Consider the following 14,695-nt stretch of genomic DNA (forward strand, 5'->3'; position numbering starts at 1 on the left):
CTTTTATAATACAGCTGTAGCCCCAAATGGCTTTGCTCTCAAAAATCCTTGCAAAATACTACAGCACTTGCCCTACTTGAAAAGAATAATGACTACTAATGAGATGTGTTCTACCCTTCAAACCTAGGAAGATTCATCATAGTAAGCCATGTGGAAGAGGAAACCCCCCTTCCTTCAGTCCCTTCTCCCAGATTCACAGAAGAGGCCTGAGCCATGGAGAAGTGTCAGCCAATGGCTGAGAAAAAGTCCCTTTCTCCTGGTGAAAAGCCATACTCCCACAACTCTGTACCTTCACAGGCCTCGACTTACCACACTACATCATGTGCTTAAGAGCTCGTTCTGTAAGGTCCCAGGGTCTGGGACTGAGCTACTCACCTCAGCTGTCCCCCCCACCCGCCACCCCACCTCACCCCAACCCATCCCCTGCCAATTTGGCTATTACACCTTTGGTCCTGCTCCTCCCCATCTGACGTCCCCCTCCCAGTCCAGTCCTTCCGATGGGTGACTCAGCAGATGGATCTCCCTGGTGACAAGCTTCACTTATCCATAAGGCACGGTCTCTAGCTCTGCCCCTCAGACTCACACAACAGCGCCTGAGGATGAGTGAGGGACTTGGGCCAGATCCAGGCTCCTGGGTATCTGGGAGTGGGGACTGGAAATAGGCTGTGACCCCAAGTGCACTTCACAGACACATTGCTAGCCCCAGGCTTCCACCTCCTCTCAGCACAGAGGAGTGACCACTTCCCACGCAGCTCGGCTTTGCTCCCACCCTCCCTGAACTGTGCTGAATCCCTCTGGGTCTCAGCCGCAGCGCCATCTCCCAAAGCCTCCCTTTCCTCGCCACCCACATGTGATGGTTTGGGGATTCCAACTCCCAAACATCTCAGACACCTCTTACCTCTTTGCTACTCTCGGGACACCCTCCTAATGGGGGCCCTCCTGATAGGAGACCTCGCATGTACATGACTTCCCTAACCCATCTCCCTTTTCCCATTGTGAAGCCCTCCACCCATCCCTAATGCTGCAGCCCTCATCTCACTACTGCTCAGAAGCCTCCATCTCCTTCCCTCCACTCCTGCCTACCCGGCCCTCCGTGCTGACCCCAATCTACCCACCTTGCCAGTACTGCTGAAGACATGCCCCAGGCTCCTTGCCTACCTCCACCCCCATCTGTGTGCCTCTGTCCATGCTGTCCCCTCTGCTTTGAGCAGCCCCCACCCCCCCTCCCCCCCACTATTCCTTCTTGTCAAAATCCTACTCTTTCTTCAAGACCCACCTCAAATATCACCTCCTTCCCAGTTTCTACCACAGACATTTTCTTCCTAAGAATGTTCCCAAAGCTATTCTTCCTGCGTACCTCTCTGTACTGCTTGATTTTTATGGTGTGCTATGTGTATTTATTGTCTACCAAGGAAGCAAATATATATATATACTAGAAAAAATATATACTAGGAAAAGCAAAAGAAGGCAATCAACTGCCTTTCCTACTTTAAAGAGATGTTGCAGAGTTTAAATGTAGGCAGTTGCAAAGCATGAAGCAAATAAACTGCTATTATTACTAGTTGATGATTTAATGAAAATAAAGTGCTGAATTCCAGCTAGGAAAAAACGCCATTGAAAAAAAATCCATGAAATAGCAAACTTCTTGTTTGTTTCTGTGTTCAGGAAGCATCCTATCACAGATACCTGGGGTTTCAGGAGCCCTGGAGGTTCTTCCCAACGTCCTCTGGGACCCATTTCTTTCTTTCTTTTTTTTTTTAAATCACTGGTTTCCATAAAGAAATGGTAGAATTACCCTGAATTCCAAAGCTTCAGCACAAACCCTGGAGCAGCATATTGACAGAATTCATGGCAGAAATCCAAGGTTACTCTGTTATGAGTCACCGCTAAGAACCACTGCAATTAACAGGGATTATAAGCGGCTCTTTGAAGAGAAAGACAATACAATTGCCAATAAAAAAAGAGAGGAAAAGGAAGAGCTACTTCAAAGCAATTTCATGACATTCTTTTATATGAAGGTATTCTAAAAACTGTTCTTCAATATTGTTCATAAATTGTGTCAAAGAACAAAAGTCATCAAAACATGATACACTTACAAGCAATTTATGGCAATTTAAAGCATATGTCATCAAATTAAAAAGAAAAAAAGAAGCCCTGCTTGTATCACACTGTCGCATTTGTTTTTGAATTACCAGCATTTGAATACTTGTGAAAAGGTGAAAAAATTTAAAACGGATAGTATGAATTAAAATTACCAGTGCAAAAGTATTCACAGCTTTTTTCCCTGTATTCACTCCGTTACCCCAAGGAAAATTCTCGAGTGCCTGCTGGACTCCTGAGGCTCTGCTCATGCTGATCAAGAAAATGGGAAGAAATGGGTAAATAACCAGAAGTAGCAACACATAGTCTAGTAGATCGTTTACACAGGTAAGGGAAAAATTATTATGTAAAAAATAGAGCCAAGAAGGCAGAGTGAAGAGCAAAAATAAAAGAGACTAGAACCCAAGCAGCCAGATGGGAAGAAAAGGACTGCAGAAATTAGAGCTGGGAGCTCAGAGTCTTTAGGGTTGGCCACAGGATGTGTGTGAGCTCGAGTGAGAGGTAGAGGGAGCAAAGGACTCTAAGAAGGTTTGCTGGGCGCTATGGATTGCATACCTTTTATCATTCTTCCAGAGACTACAGAGACTGGTTATGTCATTCATACCCAGGAGAGTTAGGAGTTGTTTGGGGTTAGCCAATTTGAATGCAACTGTGCGGACTGTGGACAATGTGGTTATTATTCTGGTTACAAGTCTTTTACTGGTCACACACCTCTACAGCCACCCCAGCCCACTGGATTATGAGCTTCCAGAGGCGAGGACTGTCACTTATTCATCTTTGTACCCCTACCATGCCTGGCATCATGACGTATACAGCAAACCTTCAAATGTTTCTGGAAAAAACAAGCCAGTGAAGAGACTCTTTACAGCCAGCCTCTAGGTTCTGATTCACCCCACACAATGCCACCAAATGAGTCTTCACCACTTTGATAACTCCATTCTACTTGAAGAGATTCATTAATGGCTTACTACTGTCTACATTGGGGTTCCCCACTTTAGCATTATGGGATGTGTAATTCTTTGGGGGGCATGGGGAGAGGTGCTGACTGTGTATCATAGGATCTTTAGCAGCAACCCTGGCCTCTACCCAGTAGGTGCCAGTAGTTCCCCCACCCCACCAGCTGTGACAACCAAAAATGTCTCCATACATTGCCAAATGTCCCCAAAGGGGAGCGGGGGGGGGGGGAATTTCCTCTGATTAAGAACCACTTGTCTACACTAAAAGTCCAAATTCTTGGAACCAGCATAAAAGACCCTTCCTAATTTTGTCTCATCTGCCTTCTACTCTGATCTCCAACTCTTCCCCCACCCCAATGCTTAGCTTCAGCCAGACTGTCGTTTGCATAAGCTCCCACATTGGTGCCTCTACATAAAAGCTTCCTTCACCTGAAATACTATTTCTGCTCTCCTTTAGCTATACTTTGACCACTTTCATAGACATACTTGAGCCCATATCCTTCAGCAATTCTGCTGATTGGGGTTAGTGTAGACTCAGAGTTATTTACCTCTCCTTTGAGTCCTATAGCTTTCCCTGTCTCCACCTTTCCTTATCACAAAAAGCGTGAGTGCGCATATGTCTTCTTAGTTTGTTAAGGTTACTATAATAAAATACTATAAACCAGATAGCTTATGAGCAACAGAAATTTATTTCTTACAGTTCTAGAGGCTGGGAAGTCCAAGATCAAGGAGCCTGTGGGTTCTTGTCTGGGGAGGGCTCACTCCGCTTCGTAGATGGTGCCCTCTAGCTGTCTTCACACGGCAGAGGAAACGAACAAGCTCCCTTGGGCCTCTTTTATAAAGACACTAATCTCATCTAACAATTTCCTAAAGGCCCCACCTTTTAACACTATTGCAATGGGGATCAGGTTTCAACACATGAATTTGGGGGGACATAAACATTCAGACCATAGCACCATATGTGTGTGTTTATATATGTCTGGCCAACAGAAGTATATGCCCAAGGAGAGGAAAGTTGTCATATTTTCTGTATTCTCCTCAATGCATGGCAGTTATGCAAAAAGAAATCAAAAAATGAATCTTTCAGCATTGGTACTGAATAGAAAACTGCCTCATTTAGAGTTAGAAAAATAGCTGTTTAACTCCATAGAATCTATCACTGGAAATTTCCTAAAGTAGATGTGTATTTTTAGGCCCATTACCCTAAATGATCTGAATATTCCATGACAAAAAATTCAAATAGAGAGAGATGTAATGAAGGGATAGTAATTCTCTTAGACCAGGGGACAGCAGACTATGGCCTGTGTGCCAAATCTATCTGGCTGCATCATTTTGTAAATAAAGTTTTATTGGTACACGGCCATATCCATCTGTTTACTTATGATGATGACAAAGGCAGAGACAAATAGTTTCAATAGGAACCATATGGCTGGCAAAGCTTAAAATATTTACTATTTGGCCCTTCACAGTAAAAGTTTGCTGATTCCTGTCTTAGACTAACAGGAAAATAACACCCAAGCCTTCATACTAGCTAAAGACAGAAAGACATAAAGGCTTGGACTTTATGTTAGCTGATTCATTTTTATAAAAGGCACAGTGGCATTGAATTTAAAAGCACTTTTGAACATAGATTTTCTGGGCTCAAATCCAGCACTATAACTCTATAGCTCTGTGAGAAAATTATCTGACCTCTCCAAGCCTTAGTTTTATCTTTAGAATGGAGATGGAGAAAACCAACCTATCATAAGAAGATTAAGTGATATAATTCACATAGATTATTCAGCATAGTGCCTGAGAGAAAATCCTGCGTAAATATGGCTTACTATCCTTTTAAACTGGAAAACTTTTTGTGTTACATTATTAACATTATCCTTTTGTGATTTATCTGAATTATCTGTGGATTATTTACTAAAATAATCAATAAAATTATTCTCAAATTCTTTGACTTTTCAGATGCATGAAAATAGTGCATTTTCTAGTTCAGGACTTCATCTGTTTTTTTCCTAGTTTATACAGTGGGCTACTTACCTGGACCCCTGCCACCTGTCTGCCCTTCTCACTATTTAAAGAGAAACCTTCCTCGAACACATCCCTCAGTATGTTACTTCTGGGAACTAAAACCAACACATACTTTCCTTTTCCTTTGCTAAACAATCCTGGGACCAGGTGAAATGACCTAGCTACTTGTTCCAGGAAATAGTTGCTTCCAGAAGATAAGACTGTACACCAACTAAAATAGCTTACTTAACAAGACTAATAGTATGCTCTTTAATACTTGTTTCGAAGCCCCCATCTTGCGGTATCCACCACTCCAAAACTATTATGTCATAAATTCTAATGAGTCCTCACTAGTCCCCTACTTTGAAATCACCCAGCCCAAGCCTCCATCTGAGAAACTACTAAGACTCTGTCTAGGAGGTATCCTCCCATAGTACAGTAAATCTAACAAACTTAACTTACTTAGAGTAACAGGTCATTCTAGTTGTCTTCTTAGAAAGCTGATGGCTATAATCCCCAGCTCAAAAAGACTCAGTAGCTCTTCACTACCTACAGACTGAAATCATTTGACAAACAGTATTGCATAACAGTTACAAGCACATACACTGGGGTAATTCATACCACTTCTACCACTTAGTGGCTATGTGATCTTAGGTCACTTGCTTTATGTCCCCAAGCCTCAAGTTATTCTTCTGAAAACCAGGAATTCTAGAAGCAATTACTTTTCAGACAGCTTGGTGTAGGTGTCCAAAAATTGCTGGCAATTATTATTTTTATTTATCATCTATTATGTGTCAGGCACTGCACTAAATTCTGCAAACAGAAAATAGACTAAGACATAGCTCCTTCCCGGAAGGAATTCAGAATCTGGTAGGCAAACACTAGTGGTCAGTTCAATAGAATCTTATAGGCCTAGAAAGATCTCTGGAGTTGCTTATACTCTAGACCCTAAAATTATATTCTTTTTTTTAAAGTGCTACTTTCTATACTTTGAACAATTTCATATGCACAAAAGAGTGTCTATAGTAGAAGTCAAAATGAACATCTGTGAAGCTACACCCAGCTCAAGAATTAGCACAGCCATAGTCTTACAACTTTGAGCTGTAAGAGAAAAGCAGACTAATATATAAAAAATGTGTAGCACTAGGATTCAGATGATCTGGGATCTAGACTTAGTTTTGACATTAGCTAAGTATGGGATAATCTCACTCTCCAAGTCTCACTTACCTCTTCTGTCAAATGAAGGGATTGGACAGTGCTCCCTGGTTCTCTCGCCTGTTCCTTCCTGCCAGGTTCAGTGAAGAGGAACACCTTTTTCTCTCTCATGTCCAAAACTAATCTGCTTTGCATTCTTATCAGCATCTTCCATTCTCTCACCCAGGTTTCTTTTCCTTCAGCTTTCAAACATGAAATTATCTCCTCTACCTCAAATTTAAAACAAAATCTTCACTTGATCTGCTGACAATTCTAACTACTCTACCGACTTCATCCTTCTTTACAATGCCATCTTTGTTAACATGTGGATTACTTGTGAAACATCCGTTTCCTCATCACCATCAGTTCTTTGCAATCCTTTTTCAGATCCCAACTCCCTACTGTAATTGCTTCCTGGAAAGTCACTGAAAGCTTCCTAGACAAACTCAGCAACCCTTAATCAGTTCCCTACTACCAAGATGGCGGACAGCACTTCCTGAAAGTTCCCGTGGCTTTTAAGACCTTACCCCGTCCTGGCATCTCCCCACACCAGCCACTCTCCTTTTTCCTGGACTGCTTCCTTTTAGCCTCTGTGCATGTAACTGTACACTGGAAAGATCATTTTCACTTCATTCCTCAAATTGATCAGTGAAGGATGAGGTCATCAAAAAAAAGTTTCACTGGATGGAAGAATAATAGCAATTAAATGATAATGTTACGAGAATAGGATATGAGGACGTAAGTCAGATATCATTTATGGAGAAAGAATGGAAAATATCACCTTACTTGTCATCAATCACGTTAATTGCAATTCATCAGCAAATCAGTCTCATCTTCCAACCCAACTAAGTACCTATCTTTGGCTTGTAAAATTTTACTGGGTGGAGAAGTGGAGTCTATACTATTCTGAATTCAAATCTGATATGTTAAACAGAAAATAAGCTAGGTTCTGACTCAGGAAGAGTTTTGTGATGTAAGCAAAAGCTGCATACAAGAGTTTTGTGATGTAAACAGAAGCTGCATACAAGGGTCAGGGGGATGAAAGGGAAATAGCCACAAGTGACCTTACAGCACAAACTCGAGTCTCCCGGGCCTCTCTGCAAGCTTCAGGGCCTCGTGCATGCCTGCGGCCGAGAGCTTGCGGTTGATATTCCGGTACTGGCACTGCAGCAGGCTGCAATAGGTGGTCCTCAGGTCCCGGTTGAAGAAGGCATATATAAAAGGGTTAATGAGAGAGTTTGCATAGCCCAGCCACAGAAATGTCCTCTCCACCCACAGCGGGATGCAGCTGCAGGCGGTGCCGCAGATGAAGGGCCTGGCTGTGGAGAGGAGGAAGAAGGGCAGCCAGCACACGGTGAAGGCCCCCACGATGATGCCCAAGGTGGTGGCTGCTTTCTGTTCCCTCTTGAAGATGGAGATGTTCTTCCTTTCGTGTTTGAGGAGCCGGGACAGGTTGGCACACTCCTCCACCTCCTTCTGGAGCTTCCCCACGCCGTTGAGGGCGACCACGCTGCCCAGCTGCAGGCGCGGGAGGCCGGGGAACTTGTGCTTGGCCGCGCTCCGGCGGGCGGCCTTGTAGATGCGGTAGTACATGAAGAGCATGACCGACATGGGGATGTAGAAGGCCACCGCGGTGGAGTAGATGGTGTAGCCGAAGTCCTGGCTGATGAGGCACACCTTGTCGTCGTTGACGTTCTGGGCCCATCCGAAGAGCGGGGGCAGGGTGATGGAGGCGGAGAGCAGCCACACCGAGAGAATCATCTTGGCCATGCACTTCCCGTTCTGTCTCACCGGGTACGTGAGGGGCCTCGTGATCCCAAGGTACCTGGGACAGAAAGGGAAAGACAGCCGGTGAACACCGTGCTCACCACCGAGCAACCAGCCGGCCACAGCGCCAGGCCTCACAGCAGCCCTCCTAGGCAGGTACGGTTCTTCCTGCTTGGCAGAAAGGTACACTAAGGCTTCCAGATGTCCCCTATTTTATTCCAGGTCACACAGGCAGAGGCACTGCCAGGATGGAGCTTGAGAGCTCTCTGACTCTCAAGTTGGCCCATGCTTTTCTCATACCTTGTAGCTTCTCATATCCATGGAGCCAGTGAGCTGCAGAGTAAACACCCACCCTCTCCCCATGACCACAGCCACTAAAATCAGCCAGGAACAAAGGATATCAAGCCTGGTGTGGGATGTTGTGACACATCCTCACAAATTAACCGAGGCCAATCATACTCTGATACTATGCACACACTGATCTCCTCGGCTATCTTAATTCAGGCTAGTTTGCGGTGTTAGTTTGTTTGTTTATGCTGTACAGAATCTTGCTTTTTTCTTCTCTTTTTATTTTTTTCAATGAATAGACAAATTTTCACAGCAGTTTTAGATTTATGGAAAAACTGAACAGAAAGTGCAGAGTTCCCATATACCCACCGACCCCCAACTCCACAACATTTCCCTATTATTAACATATTATTGGGCTGGTCAGTAAGCTTGGTTGGTCAGAGCATGGTGTCATAACACCAGGATAAAGGGTTCAGATCCCTGTACTGTCCAGTCCAGCTTTTAATTCAGTTTTACTTCCCCTTTGCACTGTAGCAGAAGCATTTCTTTAAGATGACAGAGATTTGTGAGATAGCTTAGAAATCCTAGGGTTTTAAAATGGAAAGTAGAAAGTGATCATTTTCTTTACCCCCAGAAAACTCTCACACATGAGCAATGTCAGAGGAACAATCTATAAAATAAAAACAGCCTGCTTCATCTCTCCAGTTCTGAGGGCAACAAGGAAGGACACAATTCTGAAAAACACTAGGCAAATCCTGCATTTTCTCTATGCTCAGTTCTATACAGGGAATATTTCTCCATCTCAATTATCAAAGATTTATAATGCAAAAGAGGCTCCACAAACAGACAAAACATATACAGTAAGATGTTTTGCCAAATGCTTAATGTTTTTCAGCTTTCCAAATTTGTTTTTTTCTCTATATTTAACAGTCTTAGCATCTATTTTAGGGAGGGTGAAAAGAGCACTTGAGAAGCAAAGACTGGTAAAAGCTAGTCACTTTGCTGCATTCTTTTTTTTTTACTTTATGCATATAAAAGATATACTCTTTACACATGAAAGGAAAGGTACAGAGTCCCTGACTTACTAACAGGTTATTTTCTGAAGGTTGGTCAGTTGATAGATTGGGACTTAAAAAATGATTTCTGCTAGAAATACCCTTGATGCTTAAATAATCCCATGAAAGTCTAAAATCATGCTTTCCCAATGAAAATTAGCATCATTGCAACACTTACAACAAGACAAAATTCAAATATTTTAAAAGGAATAGCTAAATTTGCTTATTCATCACAAACTCATTCATTCCTTCAACAAATATTAATGCAGCTCTTTCCAAGGACCAGGTACTGTTCTAAATGTTGAGGATATGTCAGTGAATAAAAGAGAAAAAAATCTTGAATGCAGGAAAATGGGGAAATCATGTGGGGTGAAGGGGAGGACTGGGCTGTGGTAATGTTGAAAGAGACCTGTGATCCCTTCCAAGGACTCAGGTGTACATGTTCCTGGTCTTCATTTCACAGCCTCTGCCTTCCCTTTTCATTGATATAGCTGACCCACAGCACTATCCTTAGGATTATCGGCTATAGTTATGATTACATTTTGGTTCCCAAATAGAACAAAGGAAGAAAAAGAGATTTTCCTTAGAATACAAGAATAAGAGCTGAAAAGAAAGAGAAAAGAGAATAGAACTAGGAAGAAGAGAGGAATGGAAGGAATGGGGGAGAGGGGAAAAGAGAAGGGGGAAAGTAAAAAAAAAAGAGAGAGAGAGAACAGGGAAATATGAAATAGGGTTTGCTTTCTGTGGAATTATCTGAGTTTCGAGTCATGGGAAAAAATTTTAGAAAAACTGAAGAAAAGCAGAAGACAAGGATACCCCTGAGAAAAGATGTCAGAACTGACTGAATGCCCACAATTCAGCTGATCTTTGCCTGAAGTAGAATGCAGACATTCCATTAAAGAAAAGTCTCCCTTCCCTTGCTTTATTTCAGGAGCTCTCTCTAAGTGTTCCTGATAGAAGTCCTTTGCATATTTCTCATTTTGAATCTAGTCCTTGCTTTCTACCAGCTGTTGTGACTATGGCCTTTGGGGCTCCTTCCTTGTTTCCCAGCTCCCCCATGTAGCCTTTCCCAGGAACTGGACTTTTATTTCCCTTCTCTCTTTATCTATAGCCCAGACATAAATGCCTGCTCCCAACCCCGCGTCTGGCATCCAAGACACCAGTTCAGGCTGAAGCCTCAGGTTCACTAAGGAGTGAGGTCCAACAGGTTAGTTCACACAGTTCCTCATGTGGCCACCAGATGGCAATCTCAGACCACTTTACACCTATACTAGGGCCAGGGTGGGGGATGATATGGGAAATGGTTCGAGCAATAGGTGTATGTCGGAAGGAGGAAGGAGGTTTACTCATGAGAAGAAAATAAGTTACATTTTATTTGTGGGGTATAAAAAAAATATTAGTAAGCCTGGAATTCACAACCTGGTAAATTCCTATTCTTGGTGAAATCAGGTCAGTTTTCCCTTCCATTTCTTCACATTTTCTTTACTGGAATGAGTGACTACACCTTCAAGCTTAATTAAAAATCCATCCTTTCTTCTACCTCCATAAATAATACAGAATTACAAAAAGATTAATTCTGAGATATTAATTAATGGACTACCAAAGGACATATGAGACTATTAGATAATTGCATAAGAACAGCACATTTTCTCATTCCAGTATACTCAGTCTGACATATTAAATTCCAGTGATGGGGATTGGCACATACTCAGCCTGCCCTGAATGTACAAATTATACTCCAGAAATTCTGTCCTGTTTCAGGCTCCATTCTCTAAAGGCTTCAAGTCCCATCCTGCAGTAAGATAGTAATATTTATTTCTTTAGTATCCTGGGTACCACTTGGTGAGGATTTAGAAGGCTAAAATCAACTGAAAGTTTACTGCAAAAAAAAAAAAAAAAACAAGTGTTCACTAAATGCCTGGATATAAAATAAGCAAGCGAAAGTCAATAGCTTATATTTTAACAATTAGAAAATATTGGGTGAGGGACAATAATTTCATTAACAACCAAAAACTTAAAATATCTAGGAAAAAGCTTTAAAAATGGCCAGGGCCTATATGAAAAAAAACACAAAATGCTACTGAGACACATAAAAGAATACTTAAATCCATGGGGGGAGAAAAACAACTTTTTTCTTTAATAAGAAAATCCAGTATTATAAAAGTGCCAATTTTCCCTCAATTCATCTATAAATATCATACAATCCCAATTGAATTATCTAGCAGGGCTTGTATTAGTTTGGCCAAAAGATTTTAAAGTTCATCAAGTCAATATGTAAAAATGAGCAGATAACTTGAAAAAGATTAATAAAGGGATACTTATTTTATTTTAAAAAATAGTACAAAGCCATAGTAATAAAAGGCCAATAATAATTATTCAAAAAAAGACATATCAATAGAATGGAATAGGTCCCATAAATGGATTCAAATATATAAGAGAATTTCATATAAGATGAGTAATTTTAAATCAGTAGTAAAACGTTGGATATTCATGAAGTCTGACAACTAGCTACCAACTGGATAAAAATAATACTTGCTTCTTATCTTTCTCCTTATTAAATATAAATCCCAAATGGATCAAAATTATTATGTAACAAAATTAAACCCTAAGACTATGAAAAAAATATAGGTGAGTATTTCTATAAACCTGAGATGAGCCTACAAAGGCTGTTCTTAACTATGATACAAAAGTTTGAAACTATAAAATAACACATTAATCAATGTTGTGATGAAAATCTTATAAACAAAAATAAGTAAATGACATTTTGTTTAACCTAAAAATCTCTATATGCAAAGTTAAAAGACAAATAAATTTGGAATCCAAATGAATATCCCAACATTCACAGACTCTTACAGGTCAATAAAAAAAGAAAACCATCCCAATAAAAATATTGAAGCAATTGACCAAAGAAGAAATACTAACTGCCAACAAGCACTTGCAAATTTGTAGAACTTCATTAATAATCAAAAAGATACAAATTTTTAAATACTGATATATATTTTGATCACTTGCTAATTTTTAAGAAAGACAAAATCCAATACTGGAAAATAGTGAAAAAACAGACACTCTTTTACTTTCCTAGTGGGAGTGTTAACTGAGATTACAATTCTGGAGGACAGTTTGGCAATTAATACACATCAATTTGCCCCTTGGCTCAGCAATTAGATTTCTAGGAGTTTGTCTTAAGATAATTATGCAAATTCAAAATGACTAACGTGCAAAGATGTTAACTAAACACATAATAAAGGAAAAAGATGCAATCTAAGTATTAATAGGAGATTAGATAGATAAAATATGGTGTGCACATATACATATAACATATATATCAGGCAATCATTCAGAATGATGTATATCTGTATTTACTGACATGGAAACAACAGAAGAGGTGATAGAAAACAATAGCTAGCCTTCAAAGATAAATAATAGAATATCATATGATGTATATACCTTTCTATGTAAAACTGGGTGTGTGGGGGGAGGTACTGAGATGTCCACAATAATATCCATGAAAATATTAATAGTAGTAGTTTTATCTGGGTTGTAGAGATCTTAATGGTTTTAAATTTTTCTTTGCACTTTTCTATGCATGTTTTTTTTTTTTACAGTGAGCATGTTAAAAAAAAAAACAAAAACAAAACACTATTTTAATTCTAAGAACAAAATGAAATATTTAAGAGGATTCTCTGTTTCCTAAATTAGCTAAGTGATTCTGGCAATATAGACAATCTGGTTCATAAAATCTTTAAAAAGGTGATAATTAAATCTTATATTGTTTTATTTGATTAGCTTGTCAAAAGTGTTTTATTACATTGATAAATTCACACAAAAGAAACAGAACTCACTGGCATTTAAAATCCTATAATTACTATACAGAGTAATATTGGTATTCAGAGTAGTGTTTGTTCAAATTATAAGTTCAATCTCCCAAACCTTGTATTGGATAAATCTTACCTTCAAGGGAAAGAAAGGAAAAAAACAAAACAAAACCTAGATTGATTCTGAATATTCCTTAAGATGCACGAATTATATTTATCAACTAACATTTTGTGCTCATGGTTAATTAGAAGGCAGAATGCTTATAAAGTCTTCAGAATTTAATTTTAAAATGCATAGCAATGTTAAAATACAGTAAATCTCAGAGACAAAGACACCAAAGTATTATATAATTGAGAAATGTATGCAACTCACATTAGGGGTTCCATTGAAGTAGGGATTCAGAGAAAAAGAGGATTAGGGAGTTATAATCTGCATAGAGAGGGATTGGAAGCAAATTAACTCTGCTGCCTGTCTTCCATTCTGACTGTATAGAAACTGTATAGGTTCTTTAATTAAATGATTTCTCCTGACTTCCACTGCTATAGAATAGTAATTTAGGCAGTAAAAGAAACTGGGTAGAATTATTCTGAAAAACAATGGTTTCTACAGTGTTTGGCTTAAAAAAAGTTTCATGCTCTTAGGAAACCTCTTCCAGGAGACGTTCTCCCTTATGGTAGGCAAAACCTACCAGAATCTCCAGGCTATCTTAGGTTCCCAAAACTGCTAGATTATTAGAATCACCAAGGAGCTTTTGAAACATACAGATTCCCAAGCCACCATTCTCTGTAAAGGGTTAGAGACTCAGGACTCTGTATTTAGGATCGACTGCTCTGGGTTTCTATTCCACATACTGCTGTCAACTTAGGCTTCCCTCATTCAATTACAAGGACTTTATACCTATCATATGAAGGGCTTTACTCTTTACATATGTCATCTTAATGGTTTGCTTCCAGTTTGCTTAACAAAATCATCATGAATCATGTTTCCATTATCTCAGCTATTAGTTCTAACACCCAGTACAGTGCTAAATGAGGTAGACATGGTTTTTATGTCTTAATCAAGTTGTAGGTTTTTTTAATAATACACAACAGTTTTGTAAACTTTTCTGACCACAGCTTGCAATAGGAAATATAATACATAATTATGTACATAAATAAGAAATTGATGTGTGTGTATATATATGTGTGTGTGTGTATAAATATATATTTATATATATGAAATCGAAACAAAAGTTCCAAAAAACTATACATACCATTATAACAATTATTTACTCTCTTCTATTCTATTTCAGACTTTTTAAGTGCTGGTCTTAACACACTAAATTGATTTCATAAGCCAATAATAGGTCATAGCCCAAAGTTTTAAAATTACTGGCCTTCAATAAACGTGTGAAAAGGTGTTCAACAACACGAGTCACGAGAAAAATACAAATTAAAAGCTCAATGAGACACCACCAGCATCCATCAAAATAGCTAAAAATATATATAATGATGATGATGATAAAAACTATAAAGCCAAGTG

At 39.6% G+C, this 14,695-nt stretch overlaps 1 protein-coding gene across 3 annotated transcripts in view; it reads right to left on the bottom strand.

The window, feature by feature from the left end:
- The window catches only part of HTR7 (5-hydroxytryptamine (serotonin) receptor 7, adenylate cyclase-coupled), a 95,817-nt gene that overhangs the window by 2,126 nt on the left and 78,996 nt on the right, over nt 1-14,695 (bottom strand). Inside the window, exons 2-3 of one of the 3 annotated variants that reach the window (XM_008578340.1) lie at nt 7,318-8,073; nt 2,256-2,352 (exon numbers count right to left, since the gene is read on the bottom strand). In XM_008578340.1, the coding sequence (XP_008576562.1) occupies nt 2,256-2,352; nt 7,318-8,073 (853 nt within the window). Of the gene's footprint in view, nt 1-2,255; nt 2,353-7,312; nt 8,074-14,695 lie in introns of all 3 variants that reach the window. The other 2 variants (XM_008578341.1, XM_008578342.1) reach the window with 2 other exon arrangements.

The sequence above is a fragment of the Galeopterus variegatus genome, unplaced genomic scaffold (assembly GCF_000696425.1).
Source record: "Galeopterus variegatus unplaced genomic scaffold, G_variegatus-3.0.2 Scaffold1666, whole genome shotgun sequence".
Classification (NCBI taxonomy): Eukaryota; Metazoa; Chordata; class Mammalia; order Dermoptera; family Cynocephalidae; genus Galeopterus; species Galeopterus variegatus.